The 21,087-nt window shown below is 41.1% G+C and overlaps 1 protein-coding gene across 1 annotated transcript in view; it reads right to left on the reverse strand.

The window, feature by feature from the left end:
- The window catches only part of micu2 (mitochondrial calcium uptake 2), a 386,723-nt gene that overhangs the window by 130,791 nt on the left and 234,845 nt on the right, over positions 1 to 21,087 (reverse strand). The window contains exon 3 of the mRNA XM_059646669.1: positions 9,567 to 9,583. Within this exon, the coding sequence (XP_059502652.1) occupies positions 9,567 to 9,583 (17 nt within the window). The remainder of the gene's footprint in view (positions 1 to 9,566; positions 9,584 to 21,087) is intronic.

Below are 21,087 nucleotides of genomic sequence, written 5' to 3' on the forward strand. Positions count from 1 at the left end.
GTGCAAGGCTACCAGATTTAGGTGGATATGTGGAGTTGATGTTATAATCAGATTAGTCATGATTTTACTGAATGGTGGAGTTGCTTTGAGGGGCCAACTGGCCTGTTGCTACTTTGTAGGTTTGCATTGTCTTCCATTAATGATAAAATCATATAAATGTCAAGCATGGAAGGAGGCCATTTGACCTATTGTGTCCATGCCAGCTGAAAAGCAGCCAAGCCTATTCCCATTTCCAGCTCCTGTTCCCCAATCCTGTATACCAAAACACTTCATGTGAATATCAAAGTACTTTGGAAATGATATGAAGGTGTTTGCCTCTGACCCACTTTAATTCAGCAAACCTCAAATTCCAACTATCTTATACCCCAGATCCAGGTCTGTAGTTGTTGACTCCTCAACCAAAGGAAATTGTGTTTTCCAATATAATCTACCTAAACCACTCATAATTTTATGTATTTTAAGTCTCCCCTCAGTCGCTTCTATTGCAAAAAAAAGGCTTACCCTATCCTTTCTCATAAGTAAAATTCTCCAATGTCCTCAAAATTTCCTCTATTCCCAGTTAAATACACTCATGTTTCCTATAATGCAGTGATGAGAATTGTACACTGTGGTCCAGCTGTAGCGTATCTGCTATTTTATACAGATCCAGTATAACTTTTTTGCTCTTACAGTCTCTCTCGTGGCTAAAAGAAAATTAATCCAGTCTTGCCTTCTTAGCCACTTTATCTAACTGTTTAACAACTTTCAGGGATCCAGAAAATGCACTCCATTCCTATGTACTTCTCAGTTTCTTACCATTTATTGCGTAATTCCTTGCCTTGTTAGCCTTTCACACATAATTATTCCACACTTCCCCAGACTGAACTCTATTTGCTACGATACTTCCTCTCTGATGAAGGGTCTAGGCCCGAAACGTCAGCTTTTGTGCTCCTGAGATGCTGCTTGGCCTGCTGTGTTCATCCAGCTTCACACTTTGTTATCTTGGATTCTTCAGCATCTGCAGTTCCCATTATCTCTATTTGCTACTGTTGTTTCCATTTGACTAGTCCATTAAGATCGACCCGCGATCAAATCTCTTAATCATATCCACCATCATGTCCAAATCATTGATATAAAGGATAGAAAGATATCCTCTCAAAACCTTTCATGTTTCTTACCATCTCTCTTGGGCTTCTTTTAACCAGTTTTTCAATCTTTCTTCATAATTAAAACCTCTCATTTCTGGTGAACATAAACAGTGCCCATTTAGTGGTCCAATATTGTTCCCATAATTAGGTGCTCAGAAATACAAATCCAATTCAAATATGATTTAACCAATGAATTTTCAAATGTAATGTATTACTTTTAGATTAAATAGCTCCATATATTAAATCTAGAAGCCACTTAGACTTTTTGACAGTTTTAACTTCCATGCTATTCCTTTGTTTTGAATTATATACCATCCATTGGTTCACTATTGATCCAATGCAATTGCTTGTAATCTTCCTCCTGCAATCTTTATCAGTTTACCAGGTTTTGTATTTGTTTTAGCCTGTGTCCTCAGCCTTCCCAATTTCTATTTTAAAATTTTGTTTGTACACTTGCATACTTTCCTTTGTTGTCTTCTGTATTATTTTCACCTTATATTTACCATTGTCATCTCATAGATCTAACCTCTGCTATTGTAAACAGCCATGCTGTAGGTGATCATATGTTTCAATAAGATCACATATTCCTCTTTTTAAACTCCAATAAATAACTTGTCTAATTTTTCCATATAAGAAACCCCTTCATCTTAGAAATCATGCTCAGTGAACCTTCTCTGAATTGTTTCAAATGCAGTTACACCCTTCCTTACAATAGAGACCAGAACTGTACATAGTACTCCAGATGTGGTCTAACCAACATCTTTTACAACTGTTGAAAACTTTCCTATTTTCATATTCCATTCAACATGCAATAAATGACAACATTCCATTTGCCTTCTTAATCACTTGCTGACCCTGCATGCTCATTTTTTGTGATTTATGTACCAAGGCATCCAGATCTATCGGTAATGCAGAGTTCTGAAATCTCTCCCCATTTAAATAATATGCTGCTTTTCTATTCCTCCTGCCAATAAACAAGTTTACATCTTCCCACATTGTATTCCAACTGTCAAGTATAATCATACAATCCAAGTTATCACTTAATGTTATAGTTGTGTTCATCAAAAGTGTGACTTCAAATTAAACAAAATTAAGTGAACAAGATTTTTCCATTGCAACCATTGTGCAAGCTATCATTAGGTTCTGTACTTTTTTTAACCAAAATAACACAATAAATATGATAAACGCTGACCCTCTTTGTATTGCACTGTTAAATTAACATCTTACAAAATAAAACTTCTGCAACAAAATAAATGTAAACATTAAAAAAATTGCTATTTCCTTGTACTCAGCACTGGCTTGATGCCCTATCCACTTACTGCAGCTCCCTCTCGCTGGTCCTCCAAATGCCGGCGCCCTCACTATCTAGCTGATAATCATGCTTGCCAACTTTTTACTTACTATATATCCTCCTCATTGATGTTTCCTCTCGCTGCATTGCTGTTTGGTGCTCCCCTCTTGATTCCTAGCCGTGAGTGAAGGCTTGCCAGATGAACAGTGACATGCAGAAAGAACCATTTCAGGGCAAGTGTCACTTAAAGGTGCAGGATTGCAGAGGTCAGTTGTAAGCCACAGAGGTGGTGAGAGGGAGAAATGATGAGAGGGAACATTGACTGGGAGTACTGTAAGAAAGAAGATCAGGGTGACAGGGAAAGTTGGCTGCAAGAGGGAAAGATCACTGTCACCTGGGGGAGGGTCTGTGAAAGGGCAGGTCAGTAGCTGATATAGCTCAAAAATGGCACTGATTGGGTCACATGAAGCAGTAATACCTAAAATGCTAAATGCAAAAAAACTGCCCTATTAACTGATCAATCTTGAACTTTTTAAAAAACTTATTCATAGATGAGGGCGCCGCTGGCTAGGCCAGCATTTATTGCTCATCTTACCTAATTAAGAGTCAACTCAGATCAAAGTAGAAGCCTCTCAGTAAATGTCAATGATAGTAATTGGTTGTTCAAAGTCAATCATCTCAGTCCCAGGACATTCTCACAGGAGATTCTCAGGGTACTGTCCAGAACCAGATGCCATTGATACAAGATGGCAAAGAGGCTTTGGTGAGGTGTAGAAAAGCCATTTTATTTGCAGTGAATATTTTTCATCTGAAATGCACTGCTTGAGCTGGTAGTGGAGACATATTCAATCAGGCTTTCAAAGAGGATTAATAAGTGCTTGAATCACAGAATCCCTACAGTGCCAGGCAGGCCATTCAGCCTATCGAGTCCACGCCGACCCTCCTAAGAAAATCCCACCTGTACCCACCTCCCTATCCTATTACCTCGCTTTCCCCCATGGCTAATCCATCTAATCTACACATCTTTTGACTGTGGGAGGAAACTGGAGCACCTGGAGGAAACACATGCAGACACGGGGAGAATGTGCAAATTCCACACAGACAGTCACTTGAGTTTGTAATTAAACCCAGGCCCCTGGTGCCATGAGGCAGCTGTGTTAACCAATGTGTCGCCCGAAGAAGAAAAACAATTTGCTGGACTATTCAGAAAGGGCATGGGAGTGGGAGAAGTTGTGTTGCTCTTGCAGAGATTTGGTACAGATGAATGGACCAATACCTGTTTGAATTCCAGGACTTGCACTTATCTCTGACACAGTGTTGCTGTAAGTTTACTGTTTGCCTGTATCCTCCAAACCTTTTGAGCTACATCATTTTTTGTAGATGACCATGCAATGAACATGTCAACAAGTTTTTAAGCAAGAGTAAAATAGGACAATGTAGCGCCTGGCAAAGAATGCACCAGACAAGACGAACGGAAAGGCAGGCATGCAAACCGAATGGCCACTAGAATGTCTGTGCCCTCTTTGTTAAAAACTCTCGTCACCTACTATGTAAAGTAAATCTCGGATTTTAGTCATCCAATTTTAAATTGCTGCAATGGGGAGGCGATGGCCTTGTGATATTGTTGCTGGATGGTAAACTCAGAGGCTCGATAATGTTCCGGACAGCTGGATTCGAATCCCACCATGGCAGATGGTAAAATCTGTATTAAAAAAATATCTGGAATCAAGAATCTACTGATGATAATGAAACCATTGCTGATCGTTGGAAAGACGCGCCTCGTTCATGAATGTCCTTTAGGGAGGGAAACTGCCTGGTCTGGCCTACATGTGACTCCAGATCCAGAGCAATGTGGTTGACTCTTAATTATCCTCTGGACAATTAGGGATGGGTAATAAATTTTTGACTAGCAAGTGATGCTCTCATCCCGTGAATGAACCTGGTCAAAGATACCTGAATGCAATTACAATAATGCATCAAATAAAAATTAAATAGTTCATTGAAATATCTTCAAAAGTAAGGTTAATAAATGACTGGACAAATTGGTCTTTTGCAAACAAACAGAAATATGTTCATTAGATAGCCTGACCACAAATTCAAATACTGGCATTAATGCTAAATTTAGCCTGTTGTCAGGCTATGGGTTCTGATAATATTTCTCCAATAAAACTGAAACTTTGCTCTGGAAATAGCCATGTCATTAGACAAGCTATTCCTGTAGAGTTACAACACTGGTATCTACCCAACAATATGGAAAATTTCACAGTTATGTCCTGTCCACAAAAAGCAGAACAGATCAGGTTTTACCTATTGCAAACTTTCAGTTCACTCTCAATAACCAAAAAGTGATTCAAAGGATCATTAGCAGTGTTCTCAAGTGGCATCTACAAAGGAATAACCTGCTAAATGATGCTCAGTTTGGGTTCTGCCAGAGCCACTCAGCTCCTGAATTTACTACAGCCTTGGTTGAGACAGGGACAAATAAGCTGAACTTCAGCGGTGAGATGTTAGTGGCCGCGCTTGACATCAAGGCAACATTTCATCAAATGTGACTTCAAGGAGCCCGTGTAAAATCAGGAGTCAATGGGAATTGAGAAGAAATCTGTCCATTGGTTGGAGTTGAATCTAGCATAAAGGAAGATGGTTGTGGTTGCTGGAGGACACCACTGCAGGAGTTTCTCAGAGTAGATACTTTCTATTCAACCTGTTCAAAGATATTATTACATACTTGAATGGGAGCCTTCTGGATCAGACATAGGGACACTACCACTATAACACAAGAGTCCCTAGTACCTTAAACCTAGTAATCTTCGGCCTATTATTCAATACCTTGCCTTCCTCAGCAGATCAGTAGTAGGGAGGTTCATTGATGACTGCACAGCATTCAGCACTATTTGTTACTCCTCAGTTACTGAAATGATCCATATCCTCATGCAGTAAGACATGGCTAATATCCAAGATTGTGCTGATAAGTGGCAAGTAACATTCTCACCAAAGATGTGCCAGGCAACACAGCCACATCCAACAAGAGATATTCTAGTCTTTGTCTCTTGATGTTGACTGGAAGTGCCATCACTGAATCCCCCATTATCAACATCTTAGGGATTACAAACGATCACAAACTGAGCTGGACCGACCACATAAATACTGTGACTACTACAGTAGGTTAGAGGCTAGATATTCTGAGCTCAGTAAATCACCTTCTGCCTCCCCTATGCCTGTTTACTATCTACAAGGCACAAGTTAAGAGTGTGATTGAATGCTCTCGGCTTCGCATTCCCTGGATGTGTATAGCTTCAATAACGTTTAAGAAGAATGACACTATTCATGGCAACGTTTGCTGCTTGACTGGCATCCCAACCACCGCCTTCAACATGTACTCTCTTTGCTATCAACCAACAGTGTACTAGTGTACACCATCAACAAAATCGACTGCAATAATTTACCAAACTTATTTCAAGTGCACTTTCCAAGCCAGCGACCTCTACCACCTACAAAAACAAAGGTAGCAGATGAATGGGATCACCATTGGATGTAAGTTATCCTTGAAGTCACATACTATCCTGAGTTGGAATTATAGCGCTATTTCAGACACCCTTCCTAACAATGCAGACCCAACTACCATCTCAAAGACATTTATAGATGAGCAAATAATGTTATTCTATTGATCAATAGCCACACCTCAAAATCAATTTTGTTTTAAAATCCTGTGCAATTCATTGGAAAATGTCTTTTAAAGTTAGCTTGATTTCCTGTTTTTGTTTCATTTTTCTAACTGCATTGACATATTTTAAAGTACAAAGAGAAAAAGAAATCTTGATTTTATAGGTTTGGAAGCATTTTTAATGCTCATTAATATAATAAAAAATATATTTGCCACTTAATTAGCTGATTTTTAGAAAATGCTATAGCTAATCAAGACTGGAGTTTTAGTATTACTTCTAAATCTCTGATGAACACTGACAATAAAAGGTGGCATTAACAACTGAAAATTAGTGATTTCATGTTCAAATCCTCAAGCAACCTTGGCAAACAGTATTGTATACGGCAATGGATCACACTTCATAGTTTTGAGGACTCTTATAGACTTAAGTAATTTTTTTGTCAGACTACAATATCAGACACTCAACCTCATTCAGAAAGCCACAGATTTTTTTTTGTGGAATACCACATGGCACGTTATTCTAAATATAGACTGAATGGTGTTCACTGTTCTAGAAAATGTGTTTTTCATTACAAATAAGTGAGACATTTATATAAAGATTGGAACAGCCGCAAGAATTCCTGGTAGATTTTTTTGGTTCATCTCTATATACAAACTTAAAAATTATTCTGTTGTTTTATTTTCTTTTATTGTAACCACCCTAACTTCAATTTTCCTCAACAATATCTCTAAGTAAAAATTAACTTAGCATGCTTTATTTGTATTTATGTATAAGTAGGATATGGTCTGCAGCGTTTCAAGAGGCAGCTCACCACCACCTTTTCATGGGCAACTGGATATAGGCAATAAATGCTGGCCTGGATAGTGATGCACATGTCCCATCAGTGAAAAGAATACAATGCTCAACTTTAAATTAATTCTTGAAAATTGAAAAAAATAACTCAAACAAAATTCCTTGCAAATTTGTCCACATATCCTGAAGACAGTATGAGATAAGGGATTGATTTACAAATGATAAACTGCATTACAATGGTGAATATACTTCAGAAGAATTCAGTAGCTGCAACATTTGTTCTAACATGGTGGCAGAGTAGCAGGGCCATGTAAGTGCTCTTGCCCAAGGCTCAACCACTCCCATCTGCTTTTTCTCCCCCTTTTCACTTGTTTTTCTTTCTTTCTTTTCTTTCATTTTTCTTTTCTTTGGTGGGTTAGTTGGCAGCATCAGCGTAGCGTTGAGTGTGTGCCATGGAGTGGAGTGGTGTCAGCCTCCTGGTGGTCAGAGATGGCAGTGGTGGACACAGCACCTCCTGGCAATCGGAGGCAGCAGTAGACGCAGCTCGGGGCCAGCAGCAGTGGCTACAAAACTCCTCCAGCGATTGGAGGTGGTACCAGTGGACTCCTTAAGATGGTGCCGTTGGCAAGGTGACATATTGGACGAAGGCGGCCACAGCGGGACTCTTGGTGCAGTGGCACCCTGGCCTATCAACGGAGCCATGGACTCCTTTTAGCAGCAGGCCCTAAACAAGGACTCCTGGTGTTGGCCGCAGCAGTGGCAGCATGGTATGCCCAGAGCAGGAGCTCCTAATGTCAAAGCACCAGTGGAGCCAGGGACTCCTGGTTGCGATTTTGCTATGCACCGAGCAGAGACTCATGATTATAGATGAGGTGGCCACAGCAGAGCTGAGGACTCCTGATTGCAGGGTGAGTGTGGGCTCAGCACAGAACTTGTTGGCTGTGTCAACAAGGTGGGCCCAGTGATGAAGAAATGATGCCTAAGAGTGGTGACTGCTACAATGGTGCGTCCAATGCAGATGGCAACGAGGCATGAAGAACGTTTGGACTGCAGTTGTTGCTCCAGAATTCCAGAAGCCACCGCCAGGTTTTGTTCCTGAAGAGCTTCCAGCTTCTGGAGCTTCTGGTTTTATAGTTAGTAGATTCTTCTAATTTTAATGAAGTTATAGCCTTCTATTGGTCCAGTATATGTTTTTCCTTTCCAACCTGCTCTAATAATTGTTCAGCCTCTCCAGTTGTTTCTTCACTTCTTAAAAATTTTTTGTGAGGCCTAGACTCCTTTCATTTTCTCTGATTGATTGTTTAATTTCATCCATGCCCTACTTGAGTCCATTCAGTTCCTTGTTGGGTGCATTGTACACCTCCAAAATTTTTGCAAATCTGCCACTTTCTCAAGCGTTGATTTAAGCTCATGCCAATGTTTCTTTAGTTGCCTTTGCTAAGTTTGATCTGTTCTACCTATAATGTATGCCAAATTGTTCTGCAAACCAGTGCTCTTTTCATTGCATTGATGATACAAAACTTGTAATTTATCCTACTTCCTTTCATTCTCCTTCAACTATTCAACAAGCTGAGATGTATCACCCAGAGACTTCTTCATCTCAGACTTGGTATTCCCAAGCTTCAGCGTATCCTAAACCAGTAATTCAGCTTTTTCCTCCAAAAATCCTTTTATTTTCCTGTTTACAGCAGAGAGCTCAGCTTTTAGTTTCACTAATTCAAAAGCAAATGAAGTTTTGATTTTTTTTTCATATTCAGTTCTGCTGCTGTCTGATTGTTTCCATGGATTGTGACTATTGTGAGGTTACAACATGTTGGTATACAATGAATGGCTGATTCTGCAGTCTCTACAAACTAGTCATTCTGTGACATCCTGATGATTGATTGCACTGAACTCTCTTTTAAATAATACTGTGGTTGTTCCACCAACCAAAGTACAACATTTCAAGAAGGCATCTCATCAACATCTTCACTAGGGCAATAAACTTGTGTAGCTAACCATACCCACATGCCATAAAGGAATAAAAACCTCCAACACTATTGATTCAGTGCATGGAATTGATGAACCATTGTATGCTCAAGGGTTTACTAGATGTAGGTTTTATCATGGTTTTTCAGCTGTGTGGATACTTTTTTCTTAAAGAATTTGTAGGGGCAGAGTACACTTAGCAGTGTCATTCTTAGGGAATCATGAACATTCACCAGTTTTTGGAAGACAAATTATTTGATTTTTTTGTGAACAATTTAAACAGTGTGATGACACTGATGTTTTCTATGCATTTGACAATGTGAAACCTTTGTTCACTACTCTGTCTTGTCATATACATGGCCAGATTTTGGTATGTCAATCACTTCATGGATACACCTCTAACAGGATACTCGAAGGACTTCACCATAGCTGGTAGGTCTTTTGTTTTGGTGCACAGCTCCTTGTAGCTGCACCAGCCTTTACTCATTGCTACAGCCTATACCAACTGACTTTTTTGTCAATGTCTTGTGATTACATTAAACATTGGCTACGTACTTAAGAGCTATAAACTTTGTTAACCTACAAAAATCACTTTGTACTCAGGTACATCCTTCAGTACATCTTTGATGCTTTGGTCTTTGGTTTGACGAGCAAATATTTATGGAAAACTTTCATGGGGAATGGACAGAAGCACACGTTCAACAATACTGTTTACTAGCTCACCAGAGAGAAAAGGTGAACTTTTTTTAAAGGCAAGGTACACATGATCTCACCAAAACAGCAAGTCTTTGGAGGATTCAGTTCCATACTGGTGCCAATTCTTTCTGATCTGTTTTTCCTCTTTCACCAGGAAAAATAGCCAAGGATTCACAATCAAATTAATGCTGGAGCTAATTTTGTGCCATGCTATTTATGTGTCAAGGGTACAGCAACTTCGGACGAAGATCAGTTAAGCACTGAAATTGAAATATTTCTGTCTAAGTTAAGTTGCTCCATCATTAGCTTTTGGAAAATGGCATCTCATTGCCTGGCTTACCATCAAAATGCATTGAATTCCTTCTGGTTGCTATAATGGGATATGAAGTAAAGTCAGCACAGAATATTAAATCTAGTCGTTTTGATGCAGATAGCTTTATAACATCACAGAAATTGTTAAGTTTTCCTAGGAAGCAAATGTTACCACATTCTTTCATTTTATGGGAGAATGATTTGCATCATGGGGATCAACTGTGCATAAAGGTATTGTTTGCTGAGGCTCAGGAGCCCCACTGTAGCCTGGCAGTCACTGCAACATTTGTGGAAGAGGAAGACACCTGAGAAGGTGCAGGTTTCTGTTTTCTCTGAACCCTCTTAACCAGCTAAGGATTCTATTACTATTCAATTCTTCCAATGTTCCTCTAAATTGTAAACTTCCAGAGGTCATGGTTAATCAGTGGCTCCATGACTTCTCCATCATTTATGCTATTATAACCACAAGACATAGAGGGTACATCTGGAAACTATTCAGCTTTTTCTTCTGCCTAGAGTATGCTGTCAATGTCTGAGCACGGTAGAGGAATGTGTTCTCAGTCAGGTTTGAGCTTATTCAATTGCTACTTTTGTCACACTCTCTTATTCAGTCTGGACATAACAGCTGCAGCTTTTGCAATGTATATGTTGATTTCAGCTTCAAATGACAGATAGCTGGTGACTAGACATGTTAAACCATTAACAACCTCCAGTATCAACTTGTCACTGTTGACAGGTGGCAGTATGGGAATATCCTTAATACATAACATTTGTTTTTAGGGTTGCTAACCCTCCCAAAGTGATTGTGAATCTGCTGGATTCAGCATCACTCTCCAGTTGCCAAAGAAAACAACCCACGAGTTTTAAAAATGACACCTTAAACAAATCAGTCAGATAATTCACACAGAAGCTCTATACAGGGTTAGATACAGAGTGAAACTTCCTCTATACTGCCCTCATCAGATATTGAGAGGATAGGCAGAGTTTGGGGTTAGATACAGAGTAATGTTCCCTCTACATTTTTCTGAGTACTGGTGCCCTATGAAGTGAAACCCATTTCTCCCACATCAATGTTTCAGGCATGCATTGAACTCCTTGGCTTTATTTACCCGATGCCAATTTTCCAGTGGCCCAGATAGTAGTCCAGAAATTACTACTTTCGAAGCTCTGCTTTTTAATTTAGCTTACAACTGTTCAAAATCTTGCAGCAGAACTTTTCTTTGGTCCCATCAATGTTGTTGATACCAATGTGGATGACAGCTGCTGGATCCTTCCCTCCGTCTCCAGCCCCAAAGAGATGTCCTTGACTCTGGCAGCTGGCAGACAACAGGGCCTTTGGGACTGTTCATGCTGCAGGTTCTATCCCCTGAATTACACTGTATCCTACCACTATAACTATTTCCTCTCCCCTCATGTGAATGGCTCCCTGGATCCAGATATCAAGGTCAATTTGCTCATCCTCCCTGCGTTCCCCACTTTCATGTGCATGGATTGGAAGTCCCTCATAATTGTTGCAGATTTGCATGAGATATGATTCCTCAATTATGACTCCCAGGTCCTCAAAGCTGGCTCACCAGCAGTCACACTCTCCTGTCTCTAATCACGGACCAATTTTGAATTATCTGGTCTGAGGAGCATGACTGACCTCTGGAATAAAGTGTCTAGGAAACTTTCCTCTTCCCTGACATGGTGCAATGTCTGTAGCTCAAATTTTATCTCCTAAATCTAGATCCAAAGTTCCTCAAGCTGTAAATGCCTACTACAGAAGGGTTTGCTCTGCAGCACATTAATGTGCAGCAGCTTCTTCTGTTGCAGCAGCAATACATCATTCATCCCACCATCACTATCATATTTAATTCAGTTTATATGTTAATGGCTCAAGATTCCCTGCTCTTTACAATTTCCTGTAATGATATTTCTTGTTTATAAAATCAAACAAAAAGCACCCATATCAATTCAATAATTAAGCAGGCATTTTTTAAACAGGGAAGTAAACATCGGTGACCTGAACATAAAATAAAGACGTTTAAGTTTAAATATATTCACCAATCAGCTTCTTTCCCTGCACAAATGTCATGCTGTGGTTCATGAGGCCATTCTGCCACTGGTCTCAGCCTCTTGATCCATGCCTTTTATCCCACTCACCTCTTGCTTTGGAAGGTTTACTTCTTGCAGTAAACCCAAGTTAAAGTAACTGTTGTGTCAAATTTCTACTTGGAACCAAATTTCCGAAACTTTAGTCAGCAATTCTCTTGGCCTTTGTCTCACTCTGCCGGAGTCCCACATTGACCAGGCTCCTTGATAACTGTCTCATTGTGGTAGAGTGTACTTTGTAGCCAATGCTGTGATGTGTAACAGCATCTCACAAATTGGTACTGAAGCACAATAATGGTGCACATACACCTTGTCTGCAGTACACACGTGGCGCATATTCTTGTCTATTCTCCAGCCAAATACAGGTCTCAAGGAAGAAACAAGGAGTGATTGGTGGCAGACTAAGCACATTTAAGGGGTGCTTCCAGTGTGTCCCTGAGGCTCTCTTTTCAAACTGGGTCTGGATAGCAATTAAGGCATCAAGCTCTCTCCCCTCCAAGGCAGCATTGGTCAACGTGAAGATGAAACTACGTCCTAGAGGAGCAACTGCATTGGGCAACTTTGATGGAATTACAACTGACGTACTCTCTGATGAAACGTGGCTGGTAATCATGAAACCTGGTGGAGCTTCCCTCCATTTTCCTGCTGGAGAATATAATCCATCAGTATTCAATACCTGGCTCTCACCTCACTTGTCTTTTCATCAGCATGCTCACTACCTTAGCTCCACTTCCCTCCCTGATCCTCTTGTTCAACAATTCCCTTCACATCTCACCTGCTCACTTGCTTGCTTCCTGTTGCCTTGCTGCCTCTCTCCTAAGACCTCACTCTGGGTTGGGTTCTACAGAGGGAGGTAATGAGTTAAGAGTGACGATGAGCAGTAGAACTGAGGCGGCAAGTAGGAGAATAATGGAGGCAGGGGGTTTCCACCTCAAGCCCCACCCCCACCTACTGCTAGCCTCATCCCGACCCCTTGACCTGTCTCCCTCCCTAACTCCCCACCTACACTCACCTTTACTGGCTCCATACCCGCTTATTTGACCTGTCTGTCTCCTCTCCACCTATCTTCTCCTTTATGCATTATCTATCCGCCTGCCTCTCTCTCTATTTATTTCAGAACCCCTTTCACTTCCCCCATTTCTGAAGAAGGGTCTAGGCCCAAAACTTTAGCTTCCCTGCTCCTCTGATGCTGCTTGGCCTGCTGTATTCATCCAGCTCTACACCTTGTTGTCTTGGATAAGGGAGGAAAATGGCCAGTCAAGACAGCTAGTGAGTCTCAAGCTAGCCATGATCTAGGGGTGGAAGTAGTGAACAGGAAATAAGTTCAAACAGTTAGCAAGTAATGAAGAGTTAGTAAGTTAAGGAGCGCCACAACTTTTTCCATCATGAAAATCCTGAGACACAGACTCCAATCCCCAAAAGAGAGAAAGAAGTTTGCATAGACTTTGCAGGATTGCCAGATTCCAGGAAAAGCGATTTGTTTTGGCCTCTTGTGGGCTGTTTTTCAAGAAAGGCAGGATCTCTATGGTGTTGAGAGCTTCCTGAGTAACTTGTTCATCAACTCAAAGTAACCCTGAACTTGAACAATGGTAATTACAGCAATTATCACCAATCACGGCATCTTCATGCTCAGCATCACAGAGGAAAAAAAATACTTGCTGTGTCGCCATCATCAGACTGCAGCACTTCACAGAATTGTTACAGCACCAAGGCACCTTTTGGCCCACCATGTCTGTCCAGCTCTCAATGAACAGTTTACTTACTACCATTCTCTTACTTCCTGTGCGTAACTCTGACATTCTTCTTTTACGGATAACAGCCTAATTCCCTTTCGAATGTGGCAATTGATGCCTCCACCGTAATCTCAGGTAGTACATTCTAGAACTTTAGCAGCTAGGCATTAGAGCTTTTCTTCATCATACTTTTGCTTCTTCTTTGAATTACTTTAAAAGTGTGCATTTTGGACCTTTTACGTGTTTGGTCTCATTCTATAAATTTGGTATCCCCTGTGATGACTGGCATCCATATGCTCTGGTCAAGCTGTAACCAGCAGCTCTTGGTACAGCAATAAGCAGTGTCTTTTAATTTCATTAGTGCATTCAGTCTTCTCAATCAGATGTGTTCAGATTAATAAGAACTATTGAGGGTGATCAGTTGGTGTCAATGGCAGGTTCCATCAAGTGATATTAGTCTTTACCAGTCAGCATTTTACTGTCATGCTCCCTCTGTATTGATTTGATTTCAGTTATTGTTGTCACGTACTAAAATACAGCAACATATTTGGTTTTGCCTGTTTTACAGGCTGATCATACCATTAAAAAGTGCATCAGGTAGACGAACAGAGTGTAAGATATAATGAGACAGCTGCAGAGAAGGTGCAGAGAGAGATATCAACATTAACATTTGAGAGGTCCACGCAAAAGTCTGACAACAGCGGGAAAGAAGCTCGAATCTGTTCGTATATGTATTCAAAATTTTACATCTTCTGCATGACGGATGAGGGTCAAAGTGAGTATAACCAGGGTGGGAGGGGTCTTTGATTATGTTGGTTGCTTTCTCGAGGCAGCAGGAAGTATACATGGAGTCAATGGATGGAAGGCTGGTTTGTGTGATGGAATTGACTACGTTCACAACTGTTTGTAATTTCTTAAAGATAACACAGTGTAGAGCTGGAGGAACACAGCAGGCCAGGAAGCATTAGAGGAGCAGGGAAGTTGACGTTTCAGATCGGGACCCTTCGTCAGAAAAATAACTTTTCTGATGAAGGGTCTAAGCCCGAAACATCAGCTTTCCTGCTCGGCCTGCTGTGTTCATGCAGCTCTACACTGTATTATCTCGATTCTCCAGCATGTGCAGTTCCTAATATCTCTCCTAGTTCCAGACTGACCATACAAAGAAACATCCTTTCCACATTCATCTCTCTATCCATTCTCAATTATCTTTCCCAGGTTATGATGTCTGAGGCAAAAGGCCTATGCCTCATGGTCTATGCACACTCTTGTGTTGAAATTCCAAAGTATATCAATATGTTCTGACTTAGGGATTCCGTTGAAAACATTGTCAAATTCCTTATGCTAACTGGCCCTGTTTAAGAGGTGGATAGAGAGAATGTGTTCTGTCGTATTGATGAGTAGAGTGTGGGTTCTATCATTGAAAGCAGTGAATTATTAACAGCAAAACGTTCATCTTGCTCATTTGTTTCTTCTGAATTCTTCAACTGCCAAATGAACACAAAATGTTTTTTTCTATCAGTGGTCCACTGAGTGGCATGGTGGCTCACTGATTAGCCCTGCTGCGTCACAGCACCAGGGATCCAGGCTCAATTCCAGACTTGGGAGTTTGCCCCCACACTCCAAAGATATGCAGATAAGATGATTGGCCATGTTAAATTGCCCATAATGTCCAGAATAGCCATGATAAATATGGGAACAGGGTGTGGGGGTGGGTTGCTCTTTGGAGGGTGGATATACATGATGGGTTGAATGGACTCTTACTGCACTGGACGGATTCCAAGATTCTCAGTTCAAATGAGCCAAAGGATGTCGCTTGCTAAGGGGATTGCAATGTAAGCCATGTCTGTAGAACCAGAAGTGGTTTGTCTGCAAGGGGTGGGAATGTCAGGGGCAGGAAGAAAAAGAGAGAATAGCAAAGTCATAGTTTCAGGGGATTCTATCAGAAAGGGAACAGACTGACGTTTCCGCTGCTGTAGATGTAACTCCAGGATGGTATTTGGCCTCCTTAGTCAAGGATGTCACTGTATGGTGCAGGACATTCTGAAGGTAGAGGGAGAAGAATCTGAAGCTGTTACTCACGCTGCTATACATTATACAGGGTAAAAAGAGGGATGAGGCTCTGCAAGTTTAATAAGGGAGCTGACAATGGTGTAGGCCATGGCATAATGGTAATGTCATGAGTAAACCAGAACCCCAGGCTAATATTTTGGGTACATGGGTTTGACTCCTACCACAGCTGATGTTTGAACTGAATAAAATTATGAAATTAAAAGGTAACTTGATGGTGACCATGTAACCATTGTCAATTGTTGTAAAAACCTTTTTGGTTCACTTAAGGAGATCTCTCACCCTTATCTGGCCTACATGAGATTCCACTTTCAAACTAACACATTCCATTCCCAAAAGAGCCACATGTTGATTTGAGTTGTTAGACTGGAAGTTGTAGACATATTGTACATTATATTGCCATTCTAACATTGCACAGCAAAGGTTACTGTTTGTGCAAAACCATGGCATCTTGTAGCTGTATTTGTCTGGATCTCATACCTTGAAAATAAAGCCAGTTTATAACTACAGTTGGTGGTCTAGTGTGGGTTTGTTACGTGTGTTTAATTTTTAATTTTTTTGACTGTATGCCAATTTGTGTATGACTGAGGTACTAATTTAGATGATTACTTAAGGTTTTACTTATTAATTAAGAAACTAGTTTCTCAAAGTCTCTTCACAGAACCTCACACTTCATTCTATGTCATTGGTTCCTATGTGGATCACCACAAAAGAGAACCCTCCTCTTTGCCAGAAGTGAGCAGCTTCTGAAATTCTGGCATTAGCGGCTTTGTAATTATGAGTCTTCATTGCACAAATCAGTATTTATTCCCTTGATTGCTATCTCCATCATAACTTGCATAATTAACTAGATATGGACAGGCCCAATGGTCCATTTTCTCCATAAAAGGTGAGTCTGCGAATAAGAATGTAAGATATGGGAGCAGGAGTAGGCCACGTGGCCCATCAAGTCTTCTTTGCCATTCAATAAGATCATAGCTGATCTTTTTGTGGACTCAGCTTCACTTAACTTCCTGTTCACCATAACCCTTGATTCCTTCATTATCAAAAATCTATCTTTGCCTTAAAAACATTCAATGAGATAGCCTCAACTACTTCACTGGGTAGGGAATCCCACAGATTCACAACCCTTTGGATGAAGAAGTTCTTCCTCAACTCAGTCCTAAAAATGCTGCCCCTTATTTTGAACCTATGCTCCTTAGTTCCAGTTTCACCTGCCAGTGAAAATAACTACCCTGCTTCTATTTTATCTATTCCCTACATAATTTTATATGTTTCTATAAGATTCCCCCTTATTCTTCCAAATTCCAATGAATATAGTCCCAATCAATTCAATTGCTCCTCGTACGCCAATGTTCTCAATTCCAGAATGAACCTACTGAACTTCGTCTGCAGCCTCTCCAGTACCAGTACATCCTTTGTCAAGTAAGGAGACCAAAACTGTACACACAGTCCAGGTGTGATCTAGATGAGAAAGAAGTGAAAACAGGTGAACTGAAGCTTTGGATGGAAACCTGCATCAGAAAAAATATTGTTTGGAAGATCGACTGTTCCTTGCCTCTATTTTTTGACCTCCTATCTTTCATGCTGTGTAAACTTGAACCCACCCAAGGATCTACTGGCCATAAAGTGACACGTATTGAGTTCAAGATAACAAGGTGTAGATCTGGATGAACACAGTAGCTAAGCAGCTTCCTAGGCGATGGAAAGCTGACATTTTGGGCATAGACCCTTCATCAGAAATGGGGGAGGGAAAGAGGGTTCCAAAATAAATAGGGACAGAGGGGGAGGTAGATAGAAGATGGACAGCAGAGAAGATAGGTGGAGAGGAGACAGACAAGTTAAAGAGGCAGGGATGGAGCCAGTAAAGGTGAGTGTAGGTGGGGAGGTAGGAAGGAGACAGATCAGTCCAGGGAGGACGCTCAGGTCAAGGGTGCAGGATGAGGTTAGTAGGTAGGAAATGGGGGCGCGGCTTGAGGTGGGAGGAGGGGATAGGTGAGAGGAAGAACAGGTTAGGGGACAAGCTGGGCTGGTTTTGGGATGCGGTAGGGGGAGGGGAGATGTTGAAGCTTGTGAAATCCACATTGATACCATTGGGCTACAGGATTCCCAAGCAGAGTATGAGTTGCTGTTCCTGCAACCTTCAGATGGCATCATTGTGGCACTGCAGGAGGCCCAGGATGGACATGTTGTCTGAGGAATGGGAGGGGGAGTTGAAATGGTCCGCGACTGGGAGGTGCAGTTGTTTGTAGTAAACCCTACCTTCTCCTCTATCCATCTCCGATCCGCCTCCCTCTCTCTCCCTATTTATTTCAGAACCCTCTCTCCCTCCCCCATTTCTGAAGGCGGCCTAGGCCTGAAATGTCAGCTTTCCTGCTCCTAAGATGCAGCTTGGCCTGCTGTGTTCATCCAGCTGTACACCTTGTTATCTTAGATTCTCCAGCATCTGCAGTTCCTATTATCTCTGATACAAGTATTGAGTTCAATTCACTGACCTACAATGGCTCAGAGTCTTGGCTTGAGGAAAATATTTTGAGATCGCTTATGACCAGAATCAACTGCCAGTTTGTTTCTTTTAAGTACACTGATGAAAATGCTCACAAACAAAGGCAATGGCTAGGCATCTGGGCATAGCATCATTCTGTTTATGCTAGTGCCCTTGATGCCAATGTAACTGGTTGTCTTTGCTGCATTGGAGTTGCTCCAAGTTCTTTCTCACCAGTATCACACTGCAGAATGACTTCATCCTTGATGTCATAGTATTTCAACACATGTTGCCATCACTTGTTGCTTGATTTTAGTGAACATTACTTCTTGTTCCAATGCCATTAAACCTATACTCTCTAGTTTTGGACTCTCCTACCCTGGGGAAAAGACCATGACTATTCACTCTATCCATGTCCCTCATAACTTTGTAAACCTCTAAGGTCAGTCCTCAGCCTCCAACTCTCCAGAGAAAATAATCCCAGCCTAGTCAGCCTCTTCCTACATCCCAAATGCTCCAACCCTGGGAACATGCTTTAAAATCGTTTTGAAACCTTTCAATTTTAACATCATCTTTCCTGTAGCAAGGAGACCAGAACTGATAGCAGTATTCCAAAAATGGCTTCACCAAAGCGTACAGCTGCAACATGACTGCTTCCTACCTCAATGCACTGACCAATAACGGCAAGTGTACCAAAAACCTTCTTCACTACCCTGTCTATGTGCGATTTCACTTTCAAGAACTATGAACCTATACTTCAAAGTCCCTTTGTTCAGCAACATTCTCCAGTACCTTACCATTAAATGTATAAGTTCTGCCCTTATTTGTCTCTCCCAAATGCAGCTTTTCACATTTATCTAAATTAAACACCATCTGCCACTTCTTGGCCCATCAAATCATCTGATAGAAGTCCCGTTGTACTCTGATATAATCTGCTTCACTGTCATCACTAGTTTTGGTGTCATCTGCAAAACCGTTCCTCCTATATTCACAAATTATTTATTTAAAAAAATGACAAAAAGCAGTGGACTCAGCACTAATTCCTGCACCACACCATGGGTAGCAGGCCTCCAATCCGAAAAGTAACCCTCCACCATCACCCTCTGTCTCCTACCTTCCAGCCAATTTTGTCTTCAAATGGCCAGTTTTCCTTGTATTCCAAGTGAACACAATGTTTCACATTCCACTAACAAATTCGGCAAAAGGTTTGCCACAGTTTACAGGATCCAAGTGAAGATCTTTCAGTGTCAGTACAAAGCCTACGTAGTTGTCTTTGAGCAACTTTAATTGTAATTTCATTTTGTTCAGCTTCAGGTTCACTTGGTGAGGTCTCTCAAGTATTTATTTTAATCGTGGACAACAATGACGTCTTCCATTGCGTCTTGGCATTCATAAACTTGCAGATCACTCCTTGAAGCTTTCACTTTGGGAAATTCACTAACTATTTCCCTGCATTGACACTCTTCTGGAGAGGTGGTAATGCAAAACGGCATCTGTAACCATTTGTATTACCTGAAGTGCATCCAGAATGTGGTTAGAAAGCTGTTGCTTTCATCCAATTTCACTTGGCAGCAACAACATTTTGTTTGGCAAAATGCCTTCAACTGTTGGAATGAGGTAGGGAGATATCTTCAGGGTTTTATTTATAATGAGTCAATGCATGCTGTAGCTTTCAAGGATATTTCACTGCCACCGTGCTGCTTATTAATTCTGTAGGGGTTGTCACTTTTTTGATTACTCACTTCTTTTCCATCTCTATCTTGACTTGCAGGCTAGTTTCAGGGCAGCTGGGACGTTTCTTGGCAGACGCTGAATTACTCTTGCCTTCTCAACTGCTTCAGGATGACACTGCCCTGGTAGACATGCTAACCTTCAAAATCATATTATACCACCCCTCCTGAATATGTTCTGCAGTACTAGAAGGAACTGCAGATGCTGGAGAATCTGAGATAACAAGGTGTAGAGCTGGATGAACAAAGCAGGCCAAGCAGCATCAGAGGAGGAGGAAAGCTGACGTTTTGGGTCTAGATCCTCGAGACTGAAACCTTTCTGAAGGGCAAGTATAAGTAAAGGGAAAAAAATCACAGAGGGTTTCTGTAGCTCACAGGCAGTAGAAAGACTGTGTGTAAGTTGTCAGTTTAGAAGATTGGAGAAAGGAAAGTTAGGGCTTTTAAGTCAAGGGGATGATAAGCATGCAAGACTATCTTTTACTGAAGTTCCTAAAAAAAACTCCTTGATCAGCCTTTGGCAATTGATTAAGACCATTAGACAAATTAGGCCATTCAGCCCATTAAATACATCATGAATTAACACCATCAAAATAAATACTGATTGCAATATATGGAATCTGTTTCAGGCTGTTTGGGCTGATTGCACATTGAATTTAAACCATTTCAAATTAATATACTTACTGGACTCCATTTTACACCAATTGAACTCACAAGTAATAACAATGTCATTTAAGACTTTGCACACATTATTTTGTATTGCTAGGACAGAGTTAAAAATTACAGAAATTACAAAATTTGCAGAACACCTCCGCTCAGTTCGCAACAAACAACTGCACCTCCCAGTCGCAAACCATTTCCACTCCCCCTCCCATTCTCTAGATGACATGTCCATCATGGGCCTCCTGCACTGCCACAATGATGCCACCCGAAGGTTGCAGGAACAGCAACTCATATTCCGCCTGGGAACCCTGCAGCCATATGGTATCAATGTGGACTTCACCAGTTTCAAAATCTCCCCTTCCCCTACTGCATCCCTAAACCAGCCCAGTTCGTCCCCTCCCCCCACTGCACCACACAACCAGCCCAGCTCTTCCCCCCCACCCACTGCATCCCAAAACCAGTCCAAC

The sequence above is a fragment of the Stegostoma tigrinum genome, chromosome 6, assembly GCF_030684315.1.
Source record: "Stegostoma tigrinum isolate sSteTig4 chromosome 6, sSteTig4.hap1, whole genome shotgun sequence".
Classification (NCBI taxonomy): Eukaryota; Metazoa; Chordata; class Chondrichthyes; order Orectolobiformes; family Stegostomatidae; genus Stegostoma; species Stegostoma tigrinum.